We start from the raw sequence: 23,591 nt of genomic DNA, 5'->3' as shown, positions 1-23,591 counted from the left end.
TTTGTTTTTATTCGGAGTAGGGTCTCACCTGTAGTCAAGGATGGCTTTGAACTTGTGATATTCCTGTCTCAGCCTTCTGAATGCTGAGATTATAGTACTATCACACCAGCTAGCACAAGGTTTTCATTGATGGAAGCAATTACCATGGTACTAACAGTTTATGCATCTCTGACACAATAAGTTGTGTGGTGAATTCTCCTGAAAGAGCAATTCCTATGAAAGACTTTTGGCAAACTCTTTTCTTGACAGCAGAAAGGCAGGGAGGGAAAAAAGTTCTTGTAGTTATGGAAAGAGGGCTATGATGAGGATGTGAAGGTTTTATTTCTTCAGCTCTCTTGTGATAATAAAACTCAGCTAAAGAAAAGCTAGCAATTCAGGATTTTTAGAGTGGGAAGATGTAGGCATTCTATACTCATTCTTTGCTGTCTGAAATAATTGTTTATCAGTTGAGAGTGGGTTTTCTACATTTTATCTGTGACAGAATTCTAATGAATGGAGAAAAAAAGTATAAGATGAGCAGATGAGCTGGTGGATTGGTAGGAACCTCTGTAGCTGAGGAGGTCAGGAAGCAGACCTCAAGAGCTAGAATTGGGGAAAAAAGTCCAATTGGGTTCCTCTAGGTCTGATTAACTCTAATGCCAACATTTCATTCTTGTTTCTTTATTCCAGGTATGATTCAGTTTCTGAGTCTGATTATATTCAGTAAGCAACAATTAGTTCCTTACATAGAACTTAGGTTCTGGTTAAAGGGTAGGTAGAAGATATTGAATAGTCAAAAATACCAAGTGTGCAGATCATTCACAATCAGCTGGGAGCGTTCCCCCAAGACCTGCTTCATCATGGCTTCCCTGGTTTCTTACCATATGTTCTCGGAGGGTTTCCAGTTACCTTAAGGAATCCGTCATCTTATTTCATAGTACCATAAAGTCTCTGACTTGTGTATGCAGTGTTACATTATTCTACCTTCCCATGACATCACTCTCCAAATGTGGTACAAAATTTGGCCAGTTTGGGGTAGTACAGACTCAATAGGAAGTTGGAGTTACAAATGGAGATTATACTGCAGCACAGTCTAAAGGAATGTAGAATACACAAAGAATAGAATATCAGTTAGATACCACTGTGGGGAACTTGTTGCTGGATATATTAACTTATTCCTAGCTAATGCCATTTCATTCTGTAATCATTTTCATTGTCTCCCTATCAATTTTTTTCCTCTCAAATTCATAGTAATTTCATAATCCAAGTAGCTCTTCATCTTCTATCTTGTGGTGTACTTATGTGTAGCTAGAACTCATTATAAAGGAATATCATCAATGAGTTATTCACTTCAGATTTCCATTGCTTATAGCACAAAGTACAATGATAGCTTTGAAATGGTATTTTTTTTGCAAGATTCAAATTTTAAAAGTACTTCCATCTTCAGTTATTTCTAAAAGCAGAAAGGGGGGAAATTTAAAGACAGACTTCCTAGAAAATTATGAAGGATTTTTTTCTATTTTCTTCATTATCCCTTTTCTGCTTGTACTTTTCCTCCTTTCCCATCCATTCTTCCACACAAGCTATAGACTGTAATTATAATCAGTATCTATGCCCAAAATTCAAATGAAGAATAAAATATGAATTCCATTGTAGGGGAAAGAGAGAATTGAGCACCATGTTCTGTACTTTACAAACAGAATAGTTTTGAGTTGTTTAATCTGAAGTCTTGACTAAAGCTATGGTTTACCTGGATCATAAGAGTTTTTGAAGATTAATGACAGATGAAACAAGTCCATCTAAAACCCTAACATGCTATCCGAGTGTAACAGACTGGATATAGACAGTGGGTTCAGATATTAGAAGGTTTAACAGAACAAGTCAAGAATCCAGCTGCTGATTATCTCAGAGAGAAGGCAAGAATTTCATCAAAGAGTAGAGAAGCCAGAGACTCAGACTTTGTGGTGCCAAGGTCAGATGGGGCCAAGAACAAGACCTGGGCCGTGGTTAGAGAGTTACTAGGATTCCTTTAGTTTCTTTTGCAGAGGCAGTTTTGATCTCTGAGGTTGCTACAGGTCTAAGCTTAAAAGAAATCTTACTCTATTCTTTCTTCTCTAAGGCTAAGGGAGCAAAGAGTTAATTATCATGCTATATTCATATTTCTTTCTGAATTTTCCACTTGGGCTTTTCCCTTAATTAGCCATCAGATGAAACTAAGAATATTTATTATTTATTGTGTGTATTAAATTTTATGTCTTTTCATCTTAATTTTTAAAATGGGGGAATTTACTACATTCTGTATTCTTGCCTTTTAGGCAATATTATTGTTGTTCTATTGTTTTGTTTTTTGTTTCCTTGTATTTTTTTTTTTTTTTTAGTTTCTGTCCTCAACTGACTTTGGGTCAATTACTCTTCATTAAAAAAAAAAAGACTTAAAAAAAGTTTCTGACTTATTTTAGATTAACTGGAAAAAGCCAACAGTTTCCCATACACTTTTCTGAATCTTAATTCCTTTCTTTCTTCTTTTATCCAATTTAACATATGATACCTATACATGCCCACTTGTTAGTAGTCAAATTACATAGCTTTATTTCAGGGCTCTATAATAACTTACTAAGGTACATTTTATAAGATGAATTAGTTGTCAATCCAACACAATTGGTGCCCTTACTTAGGTGCACACGGTGAGCCATTGCTATGGCTCTACATCAGCTCTTAAGGAATCTGATATTCATTTACCTGCCAATTTCAATTTTGCTTATTAGCTACAGTGATGATTAGATTTGGGGAGTTCTAAAGTTTTCTCCATTTTAAGCCTTTTTTAACCTGCATAAAAATTAACTGCTAGCCAAAGTATTCAAAAAGAAAGTATGTTCTAATAATTTCTCTATTTTAAAATCATCATTTTTACACAAATGTAGGTAACTTACAATTTTATATTACACATGTTCATATTCATTTTATGTGTTGTTTATTTCTAAATTGCAAATGCCTAAAACTAGAGAAGGACTCTAACTCTCCTTTCCTCACAATAGAAATATTGACATATTCTCTTTCAAGAAGTATATGCTTCTCAAAAGAATGTTGAACTTCATTAAAAAAAACTGGTTCACCTGCACTAAAAATGATCCTTGATAATATTCCTCAGCTTTTTGATATATTAAGGAAACAATTTAATTTTGTTTTAAAGTAATGATGCTTGTAATAAATCTGTAAGTTTTAGAGCCTTTCATTATACATACAATTATATATAATTCAGACACATATACACATATATAAAATTTTAAGGTTTTAGTTCTTTTTTTCTGCTTGGCTCACCTATACTTTCTCCCCATTTTGCATTCTCTTTTCTTCTCTGTTTACCCCTTGTGTCTTTTCCTTCCTTCCTATACTTTCTTATTGTATTCTAAAGAAAACAAGATAACACATTTCTCTATCATAAAGACTGTGCATTTTATCTTATTTATTTTTGGGTAACAAACTAGAAAGAAGACACAATAACTTTTTTTTAAAATACTGTTTTAAAATGTAAAAAAATAGTATATGTGTTCTGCTTACTTAGATTAGGTACTTCTAATATTCTTAATTATGTATGAATAATTAATCTAGGTTGACATAATTTTAGGTGAAACTTCTAAAACTGTGAGAGAATATATATTGTTAAATAGAACAGGGAGATGACTTTATAGCACTGTTTTTCCCGATTAGAAATTCTAATACAAAGTAAAACATGTAGAAGTTGCACAGTTTATTGGGGAGTTTGTTTTCATACTTTTGCATGTGTTCATCTGTAAAAAGCATTTCAAGATGTAGCTTTTTACTGATTCTACCTTGGTAAAAATCAGCTAAAAGCAACCGTCATTTGCTAATAAATATTTTTATTGCATTTTCTAACTCTTTTTCAGGACATCTGAGTTCATCTTTGGTTCCTCCTTCTAAAAGAAAAAGAAAGGAAGGAAGGAAGAAAGGAAGAAAGAAAGAAAGAAAGAAAGAAAGAAAGAAAGAAAGAAAGAAAGAAAGAAAGAAGGAAGGAAGGAAGGAAGGAAGGAAGGAAGGAAAGAAAAAAGGGCTTGACCCTAAAATCACTTCTGGACTTCAAAATTATGGCTGCTTGGAATTGAAGGTTCAGCTGCCAGATTCTGTAGTTTGCAGAGGGACAGTCCTAACTAAATAACTTGAGTTCGTAACTGAAAAAAACAACAACAACAAAAAACCCAAAAGAAAGTATGTTTATTGCAAGTAAGTATACTCCCTTTGTTACATGGTATGCAATTAGGTGCATTTGGAATAAAAGGTAAGTTGAATTAGAAGTCTCAGGGACAAGAATGTACTATTTTAAAGCAGGGAGTGTCAGATGTTGTTTTTCAACCCACTAAGAGAGGGTATTTCACAGGTAATTTCTTAGTGCTGATGTTAGTTAATTATTAGCTATCGTGCCCCTCCTCCCATTCTAAGTGACTATCGCTGGCAGAAAGACACAGCTAGGAGTGTTTTGTTTCATTTGTCCTTGGAGTTTTTATCAGCATCAGAAGGTGGACTGAGCCAAAGTTAGAAGAATTCTAGAGCTAAGCAAAAAGCGACATGTTTAACAGCCCCCATTAATTGGGGGCTGTTACATGATTAATTTGAGAAAAACAGAAGAGACTGATTTCTTTACAACTCACAGTTGGATGCAACACACTAAAAGTAATCCTGTAAATTATATTTTAAATTTTCAACATATTCTGAGCAGATAAAATAGTGGCATGATTGACCAAACTCCTTTTAAAAGTACACATATTACGATGCATCATAGTTATAAACAGATGGTATTTGGCCTCCTTCCTATTCTCAACATTTGGAATTTCTAAACTATGTGAATTAAACAATAATATTTTATAAACATACAAGGGATTTTGCTCACTGCTTTGTTAACATAGAAATTATACAATGCTGACATTTATTTAAATTTTAAAAAGTAAACAACAGTGTGCATTGAAATAAAGCAAACTAAAATCAACACAGAGGAGTATGTTCTGGGTGCATATTACCTACAAGGAACTGGCCTTTTTAAAGGAAGGCACAATGGGGTGAAGAACAAATTGTAGCTCAAAAGGGCCTAATCCTTTGTACTCTAAAGGCTCATTTAACACTTCTCTGTAAACAACGGATATTTATACCATAATTGGCTATTTGACCATCAGTGTTCATTTACTACATAACCTGCTATTATGGAGTTAAAAGAAGTTCCCCTTCATTGGCTGTTCAGCTTTCATCGTAGTGAAAGTGTCCTCGCAGTTTTAAAAACACTTACACAAATGGAAATCAGTCTGACACTTGTACTCAGAATGAGAAACATTATCATGATATCAATAAGTACATATATTTTCTTTGAGGGGGATATTATTGCCAGAAAGAAGAGGAAATGTACCAGCTCTTAATGTCATTTCCTGAAGATTTTTTTTTCTTCTAAAATTATCACTTTAACCCTTTAGCCACAGTTTGGAAGGGAGACCCATCTGCTGATGTGATGCAAAGTAGAAGGCACTTGGTTTCCAAACACTATTCTCAAGATTTGCGAAGTTGTGCTGTGATGAATAAATAATGAATCAGATATTTCGATCTGTTTTATGATTTTTGAAAGCCTTGATTATGATTGTTTACAGACAGTCTCTTCTAAGTATACTTCCCATGTGTTCTTGTTCAGTCTTCCAAGGGCAGGCTTTCTGTAGGCCACCCTGTCTCAACCTGTCTCCTATTTCAACCGATCCACTCATACTTATCTCTATTATTTGATTTAATTTTTTATTGCAAAGGTGGTGTACAGAGGGATTGAGGTTACAGGAGTGAGGTAATCAGAGTACATTTCCTTTTAAACAGTGCCACTCCCTCCCTCATTCTGTCTCACCCTCATCTTTCAGCCTACAGTCTGAGGACTATTTGAAATCCTACTTGACAATCTGAAGTGATAAATATCAGAGATGACCACCAGGCTAGTGTGTCAACATTTGGCCACTAGTAAGCCTCACTTTTGCCCACAATGGCTATTGATAGAAAAGCAGGCAAAAATGATGTACAATCTATGTGGTTAGAAGAGGGAAAAATCACTGGTGAAAACAAGGATGAAGGACATTTTCCTCTTATGTATGCTGGTCTAAATGTGTACACTGAAATACATAATGATAAATACCACGACTATTGCGAGGGAGGCCTTTTTAGCAACTAAAAGCCTCAAAATATTAAACATCTTCCTCAAGTTTTAGTAAATCGAAGACTAAATAAGGGGCAAATCCACGTCATGCTTCTAAACAGTCTCCTCTCTGGATGGCCTTTTGAATCATTTTCTCATTCTTCCTTCAGAACCAATTGGTGACAGGAAGAGAAAGAAAGTATACAATAGCAAGTTCAGGGCTAAAGTGAATAAAGAAAGCACGCTCACAAAACGCGATCTAAAATTCAAAATAGGAATCTATCAGAACCCCAAAGACCGACAGGAAGGTGTTTAACATGGTGCCGCTGGAATCCTTGCCTATGGAATCTTGAGGGCCCATCTCCACGTCCTCTTCGGAGTTTACTGAAGTTACATTTGTAAATAACGACGTGTGCAGGGGATGGAGATCCCTATTTCTGGTTTTGCTTGGGACATCGTCGTCGCAGCCACTCTCTGAAGTTCAGTGAAATACCCTGAGGAGTTCTGCCCGGCCCTGCCCTGGCTGCACTTCCTTTCAGGACTGCCTGACAGGGAATCTTCAGCTTTGCACAATCCAACAAGCCTAGCGGTGGCCACCTGCCGTGTGTGTGTGTGTGTGTGTGTGTGTGCGTGCGCGCGCTCGATCACGCGCGTGGACAGGGCGCGTGCTAGTGTGCAAGCACGCCAGTGCGCTCGTGTCGGGTGTGCGTGCCAGCGCGGGTTAGCCCGGGAGTCCGCAGCTCGGTGAGCGCAGCGGTTGCCGAAGCTCTTGGGCTCCGAAACTTGGGAGCTGCCGCTCGGGCTCCCGCTCTGCCCGGGTTTTCAGCTCAGCGCTCCTGCAATGCCCACGCCGCGGAGAAAGAAAGGTTGTCTAGAAAGAAGTCTGTGACCTCTACGCCCCCTCCCTCAATTGCTCGCCCCCCAGAAAATGTGCCCAACTCCCTCCATCCACGCGGGACTCCGCCGCGCCGGACTCAGGAGGCGGGCACCCCCGCTGAGCGGAGCTGGGGCTCCTGGGCCGCTAAGGAGCTAGCTCTGGGGACGAGGTCGCCAGGCTTCAGCAACGGAGGCGCCGCCGCCGGGCGCCTGGGGTTGGGGTTCGGGGTTGGGCCAGACAGCCCAGCGCGCGGCAGCCTCCAGAGTTGACTGGGCGCGTTAGGCAAAGTGGGCGCACGGTAGGCAGCTCGCAGTCCGGGCCGGGGGCCTGGGCGCGCGCGCTCTCGGGCAGAGGAACCCCCCGGGCATCTTCTGCCTTCTGCGAGTGCTGCCGGCCATCTGGGTGACCTGCGAGTCCCCAGACTGCAGCGTGGGGCCAGACCCCACCGAAGGCGGAAGACCCGAGAGGTAGGGAGGGAAGCTGAAAAGAGTTAGTAGCAAGCCCCAGACAAGGGATCCTTAATTACAGATTAAAGGCAAACAAAACCAGACACAATTTCCATGTGTCAGCTGATGGCTGCGACAAAAGGAAACACAGCGCTGGGGCGGGAGGGGAGGGGGGCTTCTAACCTACCCCTCCCCTTTTATAATGTGTGCAAATGTAAAATGCATTAGGTAGTGACTCCGGGTAGGTGGTGCCCGGGGCCAAATCGCAGCTGTACAGCTTCATGGTGTAGGAGGACAGTTTGCTGAGGTCTAGGGAACCTCGTACAAAGATTATAAATAGTGTGCTCGAGTACATTTTGCTTCTTTAAACTTCATTACTCATACATTTTTAAGTTTTAAAATTTGGTGCTTAGAGTGTTGCGATTTATTATCTTTAGTAAAACCCTAACACACCGCACGCTCACAACACACGCGTTTTGCTTTTGAGTTTTGTAGATTCCATTTTATTGGCTTGGTATCACAGCATTAGAAACACAGGGGAAAAGCCAAACCCCCTAAAAGCCAGGGAGCAGAGCAGCAAGCACTAGCGAGCACAAGTTCCTCTTCATGGCTCTGTGGCTCAAGTGGAAACAGGAGAGATGTCTGCTGTGATTCTTTTCCTTTTAATTAATCATGATCTCAAAACAATTTCCACCCTGTCTTTGGCAATACCGTACAGGTCGGACTTCATGATGTCCTGAATGCCACAGCAAGTGTTAAAACTGAGACCTTAAAAGGCCGTTCACAATGCAAACCTTTCCTCCTGCTCCCTCCTCACTTAACACTAAAACTAGAGAACCAATGATCTCAGCTGATTACCCAGAGCCATGCTACCCATTTCATCCTTTAGTATTTTCTCCCTGTTGCCAGGTCAGCTTTAGAAATAAAGGGCTTGTCTCTTTGTTAGCAATCTGTTTGTTTTCAGTGGATAGAATGCACCAGGTTGAAGGCAACAAGGCCACAGCACTTAGTCATTTTTACCAATTTTCCTCCTTGTAGATGTTTTCCCATTTTTCAATTGTATTTTTTTTCCACCAATACTATTTCCCCCACAGCACATGGGGTAAAAAAAATTTTTTTCCAAGTTCTTTTCCATGTGGTTCCAGTTAAGTGATTTGCCCACACCCCAAATAATAGTATTTGCATTTAAGATTAATAGCTGCATATCAGTAACTCTTAAAATACTTTCCGATCCATAATTTCAATTTAAATGATCCTGACATGATTGGTCAGGCAAATGCCTGAACCAAGATGTCTGTGGACTGGTTGCCAGCCAGATGCCAGGCACACACTGCACAAGAAGACAATTAAGTTTCTTTAATTGTAGAAGGCAGAGAACCTTCTTTCTCACCTTTCCAGAAATTAGATTAGTACATTAACAAAATAACACAAACCTCACAAGGTTTCAATCCCTTCTCTGCTTTCTGATACATATTTAGAGAAACTTTAAACAATCTTCTCTTAGGCATGTAGTCTTGTGATTTAGCCACACCCTCTCCACTTTTTGGCTTTATCCTTCAGTAAAATAAATAAGGTAAAAAAAACAAAGTAGGAGTTTTCTTCTTCTTAGAGTGTTTCTGTGTTTGAGTGAATCCTCCTGTACCCACTGATTTAGGCCAGTTGTTGTTCGTTCGTGTTCTTACCACCCACCAAAGAACAGCACAGGATTTAGTTTATATTAATAAATGATGTTCATGACTAGGTTTCTAAATGCCAGCATTATGATTTATTTTTTTAAGGGGTGGAGAAAGGGGAATGGCAATAAAACTAGTTCCTGTCATTCAAAAGTTTTGGCTTTCACACATCCATCTTAGATTTTTTTTTTTGGTCTCCTGTTTGGTTTTATTTTTTGAATAGATCTCTTACTACTCTTTAAGTTACCATTATCATGGGCTCAAATATTTGTTGTCTGTTGTTGCCTATGGATTCAAACAGTGTTTAAGTGCTTGTAAGTGTCCTTATTTATCCCTTCCTCCCATTAAGAATTTCACAATAAATCCCTGCACCAAATAAATTAGAATCTGCAACTTTAGACACCCAAGGAAGAGGCCATTAATCCACTTAGTAAAATACCCAGAACTCCCCCTCTCAATTTCAGCTCTTCTTAATGTAACATTTAGTAATTGCAGCTGGCTCCTTACACTTCCCTCCCTCCCTTTTATTCTGAATCATATTGGCCTTGTTTAACCTTCATTTCCTCTTTTACCCCCCACATTCGTTCACATACTTTTCTTTGACCATGTTTCCTACTCCTCCTCCCCCTACTCCTGGATTGAAGTAATAAATAGAGCTTTCTAAGAGCTTAATACTCTCTGGTAAAATCCAATTGGACCTCCCCATTCTGCTATTAATGCTTTGTACAATTTTTATGCATTCTTCAGTTGTATAGTTACTGCTCTATATTTTCCTGATTGATCATTAAGTTATGCTGGCTTTTCAGAACTGCTTCCATAATCCTGAACCAAAGGCTTTTTACTTGGCATGCTCTTTGCCTTTGGAATGCCTTTCCTGGCAAGGACAGGCATTTTGGTTTGACTACAGTCTTAAATTACAATTCAAAGCTAATTTGTTCACCTAGGCTTTCTACTATGAGCAACTCTGCTTCTCACCATTAAATGCTCCATGATGTTGCTTGGTTGGAGGGTGTGTTTTAAGTAAAAGATGTAATGTACTTATATTGCACTTGATTATCAGTTTTCAAAAACAGCTGCATGCTTTGATATCTGTGTAAGGAAATATCAGGAGATAATATACCACTGGTATTTATTACTCTATAATTAAGGACGTGTCACTGTTTTCCTTTAAAAAACCCTATTTTCAGAAATTCATATCTCAGGCATAAATTTCCCTATGAATTACAGTCTAATACCATATTGCAAGTATCTTCTTTTTAGGTTATCCCTCCCCTTCCTTTTCTTTCTGGGAAAGTGAGTTTCAGGATGTAATTTCTGGGTTATCTACTGGGCTGAGAGGAAGCAGGCCCAATACCACACAACTGAAGATGCGGCTGCTGCTGTTGCCACCTGCTCCCTCTCCTCCTCAGCCCTTTGCTCCAGGTGAGAAAGTGGAGCTACCATTGTAGCCTTATATCCATATGGATGAGCAAATTCATCAGTTCATCATTTTCAAGGCAACAGAGGACAGTCAGTTTCTCAGAAGCACTGCAGGTGCCACAAAGTCAGAAATTTGCAAACCCCAAATCATTTCTTTTCCATTACTAGAATACATATATGTCCAAGTGAAACATGAGATAACTCAAAGGGTGAACCAATGCAACAGTGACAGTCATTAGACACTATGTTGGAAGTGAACTTTACAACTTGGGGAAGGGGAAGGAGGAGTGGCAGAACATGAGGAAGGTGGGTACTACTGTTCAAAAAATGTGCTCATTATCTTAATTATGTAACTGTAACACCTTTACAATAAAATTGTAAAAAGTTCTACAGTAAGGTATTCGCAATGTTCTGGTACATTTTTTTTTTTTTTTGATATTGAAAGGAAGAAAAGAAGAAACAGGTGTGGGGGGGAGGAGGGAGAACGTTTCCCTCTTTTCTAAGGCCTAGTTTTGATGAGTGGAATTGACTACAACCAAAAGAGATAGTCCCAGGAAATCTGAGTTCCTGATCAACCTCCACCACAATAGGACCCAAAGCAGATCACTTTTGTATAGGCATTCCATTCTCCCATACCTAAGATAGAGCAGTCATGAAAATAAAATGCATACCAAGAGGTCCAGGGAGCTTACCCAAATATATTACCATTCAGGGAATGGGAAGCATGTGATAGGATGTAGAAGTGAATGCTTCCCTAAAAACAGAACAGTAGTTATAAAAACACTTAATGCGCTAGCCACAATTTATGGTCTTTTATATCTATTTTGACACCAACAATGTGGACCACAGCATCTCTGATTTCCTTTGCACAAAGGCTACACAGTCCTTCTGAATCACTACGATGCTCTGATCTCTAAATATATCAGTATATGATGCTTTAATTTTCTCATTGTGAGTGACAGAGAAAACATTAAATTTTCAAATACAAAGGACTCAACTTTGCTAGAGGTGGGTTATACGTATGTATTCCTAGGTAGAGTATAGCTCCTTCACTCTATATCCATCTGCTATTCAAATAGTAACTGATAGGAGAGTAGTTTAAGCATTTTAGATGATCTCCTAAAGTCATCACTTCCTTTTATCAATGCATGAAGATAATTAGGAATTTCTCCTAGGGTGAACCTCATGATCAGAGAGGTATGGAAGAGGATATGTAATCACTCAGATAATGAATGATACTTAATGTGCTGACCCCAAATTCTAGTTGGGGAAAATGGACTCAGTATGAAGAATCTGATCTGTGAAGCCAGATGTGACTCCCATGCAACCAGGGCATCCTGAAGATCAGGGGTGAATTCCCTTCTCCTGTGGGGATTAGGATATGGCAGGGACAGGAGACAGCGAAAACCAGCAATGTGGTTAGTGGTCTTGTGTAACATCTGCCTTCATCTTCCTCTCAGTGACCTTCAAAAAGGAGTTCATATAGATGTAGTTTCCCAATTTGTATTTGTAGCGCCACTGGCATCAAATGGAAATAGTGATCAATCACCACCCCACCCCTGCTGCTACCCCAAAGAACCCATGGACTTTGAAGTCTGACTTTCTTTCTCCAGAGTATGACTTGTTTTATGACTTGTTTTAGTGTTGAAGTGATACTCTTGGATCCTGGTAAGCACAGGGAAGTTGCCTCTCTTTCTTCTTTTTTGCTGGTCCTGGGCTTAAACTAAGAGCCTGGGTCCTGTCCCCCAGCTTTTTTTGCTCCAGGCTAGTGTTCTACCACTTGAGCCATGGCTCCATTTCCACTCCTGGCTTTTTTGGTGGTTAATTGGAGACAGGAATCTCACAGACTTTCCTGTCTGGACTGGCTTTAAACCCTGATCCTCAGATCTCAGCCTCCTGGGTAAGTAGAATTACAGGTGTGAGCCACTGATGTCCCACTAGGGAAGTCTTCTCATGCAAAAAGTCCAGACGGGCTTCTGTCACCATTTGAGGGAAATGGTTTTCTGATATAATCAATAGTTACCAAGTGAAGACATGTTAAGAATGACATACTAGAAAAAATAATTTCCCAAAGTATTCATAACTCCTATAAAAAGCTATAACTATTAATACCATTCAAGGCATGTAAGAAGCCATAGAGTAATGTGTAGTAATAAGCCTCTGTATACCTAGCTTAAGAAACAGGTTAAATGTACAGTGAATGTGACTCTCCTCACAGATAATCCTTTTCTTTCTACCTTAAGGCCTCTGAAGTAGCCATTACTGTAAAATCTATAGTCATTATTATAAAGTAGGTGCTGATGCCTATTTTATTCAAATAAGACTTAATCACATCTTTACATATTTTTGAGCAGGAGGTAGACTTGAGTGTTGGCCTTAAAACTTTTATAGTTATATTTTAATGAATATCTTTGAAAGAAAGGGCATTGTATTTGTTGCCCTATATCTCAATTCAGATTTGGAGATGAAACACAGTTGAAGATTTATAATACAGTATCTTCATGGTTAAGTTCTGATAACAAATATTGACCAGTTTTCCACTGAAACAGAGAGGCAGTTAAGTGATCCCTGTCAATATGTTGTATAAGAATAAGAATTACAGAATATGTCAGCATTAAGGCACAATGACTTGAAAATTCATTCTATCACCCACAGAAAGTATCTTGAGACTTAAATTTCTTTTGAGGTTCATAATATTTCTGGGTAGCAGATGCTTCTCAAAACCAGATTTTACTTTTAAAAATATCAAATATAATTAACACCTTCTACATAAAATGAAATCTTTGTTTCCAGATGCATTTCAAGGTGTTGAAATTTATCTATGCTGCTTTGTATGACTAAGCGTTTCTATCGATGTATGGTAGCAACCACCAACTTTGTGTGACCTGTCTGAAGAATTAAGAATGAAAGGAGGACATTTAAACTTAGCTATCAAACCAGGATCTTCTTGGGAAAGGTCCTTTGACATCCTGCACTGGTACTGTGCTTGATCTCAAGGCTTTGAGCTTGCCCAGCTTGCTTATTCAGCTGATGCTGTACTACTTGAGCCATGCGTCTAGCCTGGGTTTTTCTGGTTACTTTTGAAGATGGAGTCTCACAGACATTTCTGCTTGACTAGCTTCAAATTACAGTCCTCTAGACCTCGGTGTTCTTAGTAGCCAATATTACAAGTGTGCTACCAGTACCTAGGCTGAAACCCATTTTTTGAGGCACTACGGATCAACTTGTCCTAAACAAGTAGGTTAAGGACTGAATTTAGGAACAAAAATTTTTATTATTTAATATTATTTAATATAGAAACAAAGAACAAATATTGAATAATCATTCTAGATACTTAGTCAGATTTTGATAACAACAAAACTTTAAAAGACAATGATTTACTTTAAAACAATAAAAGTCATTGAATTAAGTAAGAACAAAAGATACATGAGAAATTTTCAAAAACACATACTAAAAACAAAAATAATGTGGGCATTTGATTTCTTCTCTAAAACCAAGGGAAGCAGGAATTAATCAGTCAAGATGGAATCCTAGTGATCCACCAAGACTAACAAAATAACAATTATCTATGTACACAGGTACTCACACAGATACAGTCATGGCTTTTGCAGTGTTCAGAATTCTACATTTATAAAACTATTGCTTAAATGCATTAGAACCAAATCTGAAGGTATAGTTTTCATGTATCATAAGGTATATGGGAAGGGAATGATGGGCATAGGTAAAGACAAAACAACTTGAATAATAGGTACAGGGGAAAAAACCCTATGTACAGGTCACATTCATTATTATATTTGCCCAAAACCAGGATTATATTTACATATTTTGAATGTACTTGCTGAACAATATTTAATTTTCCTCCACCAGTGGGTAAGGAAACATATGGATAGTTGTGCATATGGGATCTTTATCTATCATAATATTTTCAGGATAAAAATGCACAGGGAAACGAAGCATTGTTTCTTGGCTACAAGATCTATATTATCTTAGAATATGTCATCTGTGATACATCTCGTTAGAGGGCATAAAGTACAACCTTACCCAAGAGAAGTATCTATGAACTTCTTATTCATATTTATGTATCTTCAGTTGGCTCGGAAATGGAGCACCTCTGCCAGATTGCAAGAGGCTGGTGGTGTGGTGGCCCATCACATACTACGGATGTCATACTGGATGTGGAGAGGAATCTGTTCAAAGACTAAGCGTGTAATTTCTGCTTTTTCCTTTATTGAAATTCCAGGACTTATGGACTGAATGACTTTCATTGGTCTGCAAGGCTGCCTCTATCCTGACAGTTATGCCTTGTTCCCTGACTTTCACCTATTTCTTGCTTTTGCCACATAGTACATGGACTCTATTGGGCTTTGATGCCATAGCCTACTCCATCTTGAATGCTTGCTAGAATTCTCAGTCTTCTGGAAGACAGAGAGCAAGCACTGGCCCTAATCTGGCTATCTCTCCCTGGTGGGTCCTCACTGTGCAGTGCATAGAAGGTATTTATTTCAAAAGCTAGGGAAGTTATAATTTACCTGTCAGTAAACAGAAGATGGTTTATCAACAGACTTTACCTTAATGACTACAAATGTTTACCTCCTGCTTTTCCAGAATGCAAAGAAAATCTTGGAAATGTCATAATATCTTACAAACATTTGCAAAACAGATCCATGTTCATCCAGAATAGAAACAATTGTATTCGTTGTCTCTGACAAAGAAAATGTTCAGTGAGAAATATACAGATAGATGCACATACTTCTACGTAAATGAATATGCTAATTAAACACTGCAGTAGGCACTTTATTAAAAATTTATTTCACAATCTAACCATTTAAAACATTTTTATATCAACAAATACAGAATCAGACTATCAGAATCATGAGTGATGTATCTTTCAAAGATTATATTTGTAGCTGCTAGTTTTGTTAGAAGTATTTTGATTTCTCTATTTTGACTCCTGGAAAAAATTAAAGCAAGTATCTCAGTGTTCATTTTATGGGTGAGAGGGCTCCACTGACTGTATCTGCCATGTTTGTTGGAATTACAGCTGTTTATCTTGCAACTTTCTTTAAGATTAATTAAATGCAAATGTAACTCTGTGAATCATGGGAATACCTGCCAGACTTCTTATTAATACCTTCACTTAAAAATTTCTGTGCCAAAGAGTCATTAATTTGCTAAAGGAAAAATGCTAAAGCAGCCCTTTGCCCACATTTTTGAGGTGGCTACCCAATTAGTTGGGGCACATTCGGAGCCTGCATTCAGGCCCTGTGGCCCTTTGAGGACACAGGAAGACTCCGATGATAACCTGGCAACCCAGGTAGAAACCCAGCCAAGTGTGAGCGTTTGAAGCTGCAGTTTGGCTGCCATCGTGTCGGCAAAAAGAAAGAATTCAGGCACCATGTCATCCAGTACAAAGGATAAAAACGGATTCAACCGGAAATTCAATGTGGCACCACATATGGGATACATGAGTGCGGTTATACAACAGGCCACATATTTTTTTTGAACAGTCTCCTACATGTGATGCCGAGGACATGTGTAACCATCATAACGTCTCTAGGAATCTGTATTTAATTTGAGTTGGGGTGGTGGCAGGGATTGGAGATCTGAAGCCGCCACAGGTTTGTGGCAGATGGCTCTGTGTCAGCTATGACAAGCAGCCAGGCTCAGCTTCCTCTGCAGATTTTCTTTTCTCTCTGATCAGGTAAATATGGGCACACTCTGGAAAGTTCTTCAGATTCTGCCTTAGGCTGCAAGTTTGTGACTTAGCCCCATCTGTCACAAATCTTCCTTAGGTTCTCTTGTAAGCAGAGACCTGAATTTACCATGTAGGGCTGCCCAAGAAAACGGAGCTATTTCACCCTGTAATAAGGGGGAAGGAGGGAAGAGAAAGCAATGAAGGAGCATGAACCACTGAAACATGAGAGAAAGTTGAAAACTCATACTGCAAATCTGCATCACTTATATTTCAAAAAGCCACCAACTAAGTGGTTCTTGAGTTCCATCTCCTCAGGAAATCTCTGTTTCTGATTGGTTTAAAGTGTCCCTATTAACTAAAGGGAGAAGCTACTATCATTTTTTCACAAATGAATACATTCTTCTCTGTGTGTGTTTCCTAGTTTATGTTATGGATGATTGCTATTAGAAGTTTATCATCCAACTTTTAACTTTTATAAACATGAGGTACACAATATTCTAAAAGCATGTTTTTGCTAATGTGAATTTTACTTTTAAGCAGTGAAGACACATGATAAATGCCATTTCTATTACAGGGAATTTATATAGTACTTTACATTTACAAATGGGTTTATATTCATTATAGCACTACCTCAGGGGGGAAAATGCTATAACTATTAAAAAATTCTTCTAGATTTGTAGATCAATCATATAGAAACCAGGAAACGACCTACAGCCAGGCTGCAAGAGAAGAGCAGAGAAAGACACAAACAAACTGACATAAAATCAACCTACCTACTGTACTGTTTCTTGCTTTTATTTTATATGGACAGAGCAAAGAAAAACCAAAGTAAATAAAAATGTAGGCAGGAAGTGAAAAAGAAAGAACGAAAGAGAATGAGAGGAAGAAAGAATATATACACATACACACATACACGCTCTCTCTATATACATATACACACACAGACACACACACACACAAATATGAAGAAATGTTTGAGACATAATTTGCCTTCAATTTTGCTGGTACAATTGAGAGAATTTAGTCCTGAAAATGTCACAAGCACTTAAGTTTTCATTTTCAATGAGAAAGTATGGACTTTGGAGGAGTGCTGATACCATTGAACAATACTCTGTTCACATCTAGAATGTAAGCTTTTATTAAAAAGGGACTCTAAAGCAACCCGTCTCTTGAAAGAAACTTAAAGTGGCTTGGCTGTGGTTCGGATAGATGTAGCCTGACATAATTAAGACAACCACAAATGGCTTTTCTGGGCATTTCATCTGAATTATAAGCTTAATAATTGTTTGGAATTAGTTTTAGGCAGAAATCTGAAAATTATTTTCTCTTCCTAATTACAGAAGATGATAAAGTTCTCTGGTCTGTTGCAATACTTGAAGAGGAAGACAAACTAAAAATCAAGCTATCACCTGAAAAACCTTTAAAGAAAACTATGTCATTCTCAAAATGCAAATGAAAGAACATTATTTCATTCCTTTTTGCCACACAGAATATTGTTCAGTTTGTAGATAAAAGGGTAAACAGGGTAAGAATAAATTCTTTGTTTCTTCAAGTGTTGTCTATCCCATAGAACTGCTTCACTGAACATACTCTAGTTCTGTTTTCAATACTGACAGAGTACTAATGTTTTTAACATTTAAAAATAAAATGATTAAAGACTATACTATCTGAAAGAATTAAGTGCTAAGCTCAAAGAATAGGTGAAAAATTTCAAGAGGTAAAAATCATACAGTAAAAAAAGGGGCAAAAATTGACAATTTCATGATACAGACAGATTCGCTTGGGGTGGAAAGGATAACTATTGTTAGTATAGAAGTCAATCTATGACTTGTGAAAGTTGTGTTCTAAAGAAGATGTAGGAGTCTAAAAAAGTGGACGAAGTACAATCAATTGTTTCTATGCAATTAGATGGTCAACACATGTATCTAACAGGGAGAAGAACATACCTTAAAAGTTGAAAGTATAATATGTTTTTAAGAAGTTATTTTAGCATTCTAAGATTAACAGACATTTAACTTGTGCATACATTGGATTTCTTTAAAGATCTTAAGAAAATCGTGTGTATATCAGAGAGAGAGGGAGAGAGACAGACAGACAGACAGAGGGAGACAGAGAAAGCACAGACAAGAGAGGACAGTTGAATACACACAAATTGATACGTTAGTACTGAAATAATTTCAGATGAGAAATAATGGACACAGAATTCAGTACTAAAAGGAGTCACTTTAAGAAGAAAAAATTGTTTCTGCTCTTCAGTAACTAGCATTCTGTTTCAAATTCTGCCCCCCAAATTCATCATATTGAAAGTATAATGTCTCATGTGAGAAGAAAGCCAAGTGTTAGTAGCCTTATTCCAGTCATTAAATTTCTATGTGTGAATCCATATGAAAACGCCTATCCTAAAGTGAACTCTATGTGAAAAGGAGTTAAAATGATTTTAAATGTAAACTTTTAACAACAAAAAAGAATAAGGTGTAAAATTGTAAAGCGAACAAATTAAAGAATTCAGTGACATTCTATACTTTTAGATCTTAGAAGCATATGCTATATAAAAGCAAAACAACACTGTCCAATGGAATAAATCTTATAAAAGTCTCACATTCTCTTTGCAGAACACACAAAAGATCCTCTTCAGTTGTATTAAAAAAAGAGGCAAAAAACTACTTTGAAGAAAATAATTCTTTTGTGTGTGGGGAAAGCAAATGTTACAATGCATATGTGCACTTTTACAAACATAAGGTGAAAATTTATCATAATTTATTGTATCTTTAGAAGGCATTATTTTGTTTTGAATAGAAATCTTCTTTTCTTTAAAAATCAGGCCAATTTTGCTCCTTCCTATAATTTTTAACTCCACCCTTTGCAGAATGGTAGTTTCTCCTAATAACTGCCTGATAAAGCTCTCAACCACTTATAATTTTGGACTAATTTCTTTGATTTTGGAGATTAACTTTTAGATACAAAACCACTAAAATCTCTGAATTAGGACATACATGAAGGCATTTACAGATTCATAATTAAAAATCTATGGTAAAATACTTAAATTATACAGAGTACATTTTTCTAAACACTTATGCATGAATTACTAATTTATAAAACCTGAAGTCTGAGGATTCTGTGATGTACAATCTAAAAATATATGCATGTACCAGCATGTAATAACTCAATGAAGTAATGTTTAAAGCATAGGTATATTTTAAGCTATATGAAGAAGAATTTTGTATATTAACATCATATCATTAAGTAAACATTTGCTCACAATTTTTCCAGAAGTTGTTTGTAAAACAATTACAGCTATGTTATGGCAGTAACTGTATTAAAATACTTCAACGATAGAGCTTCTTTCTTTTCTTACTAGAGACAACTTGTTGCAATAACTTTTGAAATGGTTAAAAATTCACAGATGTAGAATAAAAGAGTTAACAAGGCCTAGCCTAAAGAAACACTTAAAAAAAACAAAACTGATAAATTTTGATGATAGAAATTTTGATGATGGAAACAAAAAAAAATCAACTTTTTTTTTGAAAATAGGTTCATGTCATGTGTAGAAAATGCATCAATTAATATTTCACAATCACTTTGACTATCTCATGGGAAACTATCCAATGTGTGTTTTATACAAACAAAACTGATATTGAACTTTAAAAATGAGGAAACACTGGGGCAAACCTTGAAGGCCTACATTCTCTGTGGGGCTTCGTGTGTAGACGATACAATGGGATTGACTCACAGAGTGATCCTGAAGCCTGGAACTGTGCAGTCAGCATTTTAAACTATTATGAGCTACCTTCTGAACCATTGCCAAGTTAATAGACAATGAAAGATAATGAGCTTGAAATTGGGTGTTAAATTGCATTTTTGGTCTCTCTCTTTTTCTTGAAGTTTAACTGTTTCCTGGAGAAACAAAGTCATGTTTTGATATATCACTATGTAAATATGTATTTTAGGCCATGATGAAGGAGAAATAAAAGGCAGAGAACTGTACTTCATGTAGAAGGTTATATGAGTAACATAGGAAAATTAAATGTTATAAAACTCCTAAATTGTAAACTATATAGAACGTATGCAAAATGAAGATGTTACATTCAAAGAATATAAAAGGATATTACTTATGCCCTAGAGCCACCTTTGAAACTCATAAACCAGATTTATCCTACTTCAATTACCTTGAGCTTCAGTAGGGCCTCTTTGTGTGGCTACTTCAACAATGTAAAATTTTTTATTCATATAAGGGACAAGATAATGAACGAGGGGGCTGAATGATGATGCTATTTATATATTCTATTTTTCCTCTTGCCTTTGCCACTCACAGATGAGACTGACAATCTTCATTCTAAACAAACTGAGGACTTTTATGTAATGTTATTAAACAAGACTGGAGAAATATTCAACTTTTGAAAGTCATCTTTATAGTAGTTCAAAAAACAAAACCAAATTTCACTAATGTCATTCACCTGAATTTTTGAGGACTCAAGATTTCATTATGATGGGAAGAAAGGCTTGTCCTCATTAGTATAATTGTAGAATCTCTTCTTTACTTCCTTTTAAACTAATGAGTTACATTAATCCAGGTTCATTTTTATAAGCCTCTTGGGGCTAAATGTAAAGGACAGTCATCTTAGAAAACAATAAATTAAAAAAAGCATGTACTGTGCATTAAGTGCACGTACTTCATAAGACCTAGGTTAATACAACTGGCATCCAGTTTAATTAATCCTTGTTAGTGTAACAACTAATATCCCTCCCTAGCATGTTTCCTTTAAACATTAGTATGTTAATTAAATGTTTTTTTTAAGATTTTTTTTCTTTGTATTTCAATATGGTATTTATGCCACATAAATCTCTTCTCAATAGCTACCTTATAGAGATGTTTCCTTACAATATCTGGTCTCTTGCAGAAATTCTGGAGTCTTTTTGAAAGCTGTTCAGGTGTAGAATACAGATATTCAGCTGCAGGAAAAACAGATACATTTTTAATGAAACAAAAACCTCAAAGCACACACTCGATATTAGTCACTTTACTAATTAAAAATGCATATTGCTCTGTGCCGCCTCATGTTTTACATTATTTAAGCATGATTTTATAAGGTTACCTCAGCTCACAAGGATGTTTAATGCTAAATAAGACTGTGTAGTTGTGCTGTTTAGACATCTCCTCTGGGTGATTAAAATACATTATTCTAATGTAACACAATGCATATGTGATATATTTAGTGATGAGGATCTTTTCAAAGAACTGGTACTATAGCCGTATGTACCCTGTACAACAGTTGCATATTATTAATTAGTCAATTGTTTAAATAATTTGGTGTGACTTTCAGTCCTTGATTTTTCTCAGTATATATCATTAAAAAAATCTGTAAGCAATTGGAGCTACACTGACCTGCTTATAAAAATCTATCATTATGTATGCTAACAATGAAGAATGCTATTTGAAAACTGGCTTTTTTGTTATCTTAAAAGAACAGATGGTAAATATAAGCTTAGTCTAATGTATTAAAACACATAAAATTTTCCTTAACACTAACATGTTGACTTGCCAAACAAACAATTGCTCCTGCCTAAGTTTATTTTCAAACTTTCTAAATTAGCATGAATCATGTATTAAATAATCACAACAAAGACGAAAGCACATTAAGGCAGCTACCTGGAAATATTTCGGGATAAACCAAATCTTTGGGACAAAGTGGATAACAACCACAGTACACAGCTTCCAACCTAGAGAAATTTTAGAAAGAAGATACAAACATATTTTTAAAAATCCATTAGCATTATAGACAGAAAGTGGTTCTATTTGTCTAAGCTAACAGTGTGAGCTCAGAGTTAAGTGGGACAAAATAGAAGGTCGGCAGTACAATCCTAAAAGCAGAAGTTGCTCTTTTAAAAGATTTTATTGATCATATACAAATTTCATAGAACAGAACCAACAGCATATGTTTTGTTCACTGAATTAATCAAAGCTCAGCGCTGTATTTTTTTGTGTTTTTAAAATACTGTTTAACACATTTTATAATCAGCAGATAAACACATGTAACAACATAGTAAAGTATGGACAGCTTTTCCTAATAATGCTGCAAAGATTCAGAATGTTCATTTAAAAAATGTTTAAATAAAATAGCAATTACTTAACTTTAACACTGAAGCCATAGAAATGACTGAGGCACTTTTAAAAACAGCAGAAAAAAAAATCACAAGCTGTTGTGACGGGGCATTTCATTTTAAGCTCATGCTTTGAAACCATTTGTTATTATGCAAAATGTAAATCTTTGTTAAAAAAAACTCTTGAAGATTCCTTTAATGAAGATTTTGATTTTTGTACTAAAAATTCAACCACACTTTCTTTCCATTGTATCAAGAAAGTATAATTGTATTATTAAGCAAATATGCACCCAAATTTTGCATTGTGAGATTTCCCCACAGACACCTATGGAAAGTTTCTGCACATGACCATGGGAAGGGTTAAGTAGAGGAAAGGTATTGTCTCTAGATGGTTGTGTTATGACCACATAATGGCTATTGATCTGACATGTAATAAAGATACCACTGCCATTTCTGTTGGCTAGAAATTATGCAGTGAAATTCAAAACATTCTTTTATAATATGTTTATTTGATGAGAAACTTTGAATTGCATCCAAAATGTTGACCAAAGGCAGAATTTATTTTGAACTGCAGATTTTTTTCAGCCCAAGAATTAATTTGAAGTCATGTCAATGTTTACCTTGTTTATTTACAGTGACAAAGTACATGAAATTTAAACTGTTTTTAAGTGAGTGCTGTTTTCTGTATTTTATTACCCTAAACAAATTAGTTTAAAGGCAAAGTATTTACTTTGAGCTGCAAAATTTGGAGAAATACTGGGCTCCAAGTTTTGATTGAGAATTATGAGAAACGCAAGATAACAACAGTAGTAGAAAGGCAAAGGCTCTATGTACAAACTATTAGTTTCAGAATCCAAATTAATAGTTAATTTTTTCTTATATATGTGGTACAACACATAGAAATCTGTAATACATACACACATATATAAACCATACTGTATTGTACTGTAAAATATTAAGAAAACTTTTTCGCATATAAACCCGTGATATATTTCATGAACCACAAGAAAATATGCATTTTATCCAAAGACATTCAGTTTTTAAACACTGTGCCAACAGAAAAGCAAATGCACAGGAACATTCTCTTGTAATTACATAAAATCAAGAGTGAAGTCACAGGCATTTCAGAGAGCGCACATGTTATCTGTTTTTTAATAATAGATTTGAATTCAAGTATTCGGTTTCCCGATAGAAAAAGCATAGCCCAACTTACATTTTGATTCATTACATGAGT

The 23,591-nt window shown here is 36.5% G+C and overlaps 1 protein-coding gene across 7 annotated transcripts in view; it reads right to left on the bottom strand.

Annotated features, from left to right (window-relative positions):
- Positions 1-13,838: 13,838 nt before the first annotated feature.
- Positions 13,839-23,591, bottom strand: part of Gtdc1 (glycosyltransferase-like domain containing 1) — a 286,433-nt gene continuing 276,680 nt past the window's right edge. For 5 of the 7 annotated variants that reach the window (XM_013030075.1, XM_013030080.1, XM_013030074.1 and 2 more), the window contains 3 exons: positions 21,906-21,976; positions 21,117-21,208; positions 16,116-16,422 (listed from right to left, as the gene is read on the bottom strand). In XM_013030075.1, the coding sequence (XP_012885529.1) occupies positions 16,339-16,422; positions 21,117-21,208; positions 21,906-21,976 (247 nt within the window). In that variant the 3' untranslated portion in view covers positions 16,116-16,338. Of the gene's footprint in view, positions 15,266-16,115; positions 16,423-21,116; positions 21,209-21,905; positions 21,977-23,591 lie in introns of those variants that run through there. The other 2 variants (XM_013030076.1, XM_013030078.1) reach the window with 2 other exon arrangements.

Source organism: Dipodomys ordii, unplaced genomic scaffold (assembly GCF_000151885.1).
Source record: "Dipodomys ordii isolate 6190 unplaced genomic scaffold, Dord_2.0 Scaffold126, whole genome shotgun sequence".
NCBI classification, from domain to species: Eukaryota; Metazoa; Chordata; class Mammalia; order Rodentia; family Heteromyidae; genus Dipodomys; species Dipodomys ordii.
Note: the sequence above shows the minus strand (reverse complement) of the source record. Positions and strands in the feature narration are given on the sequence as shown.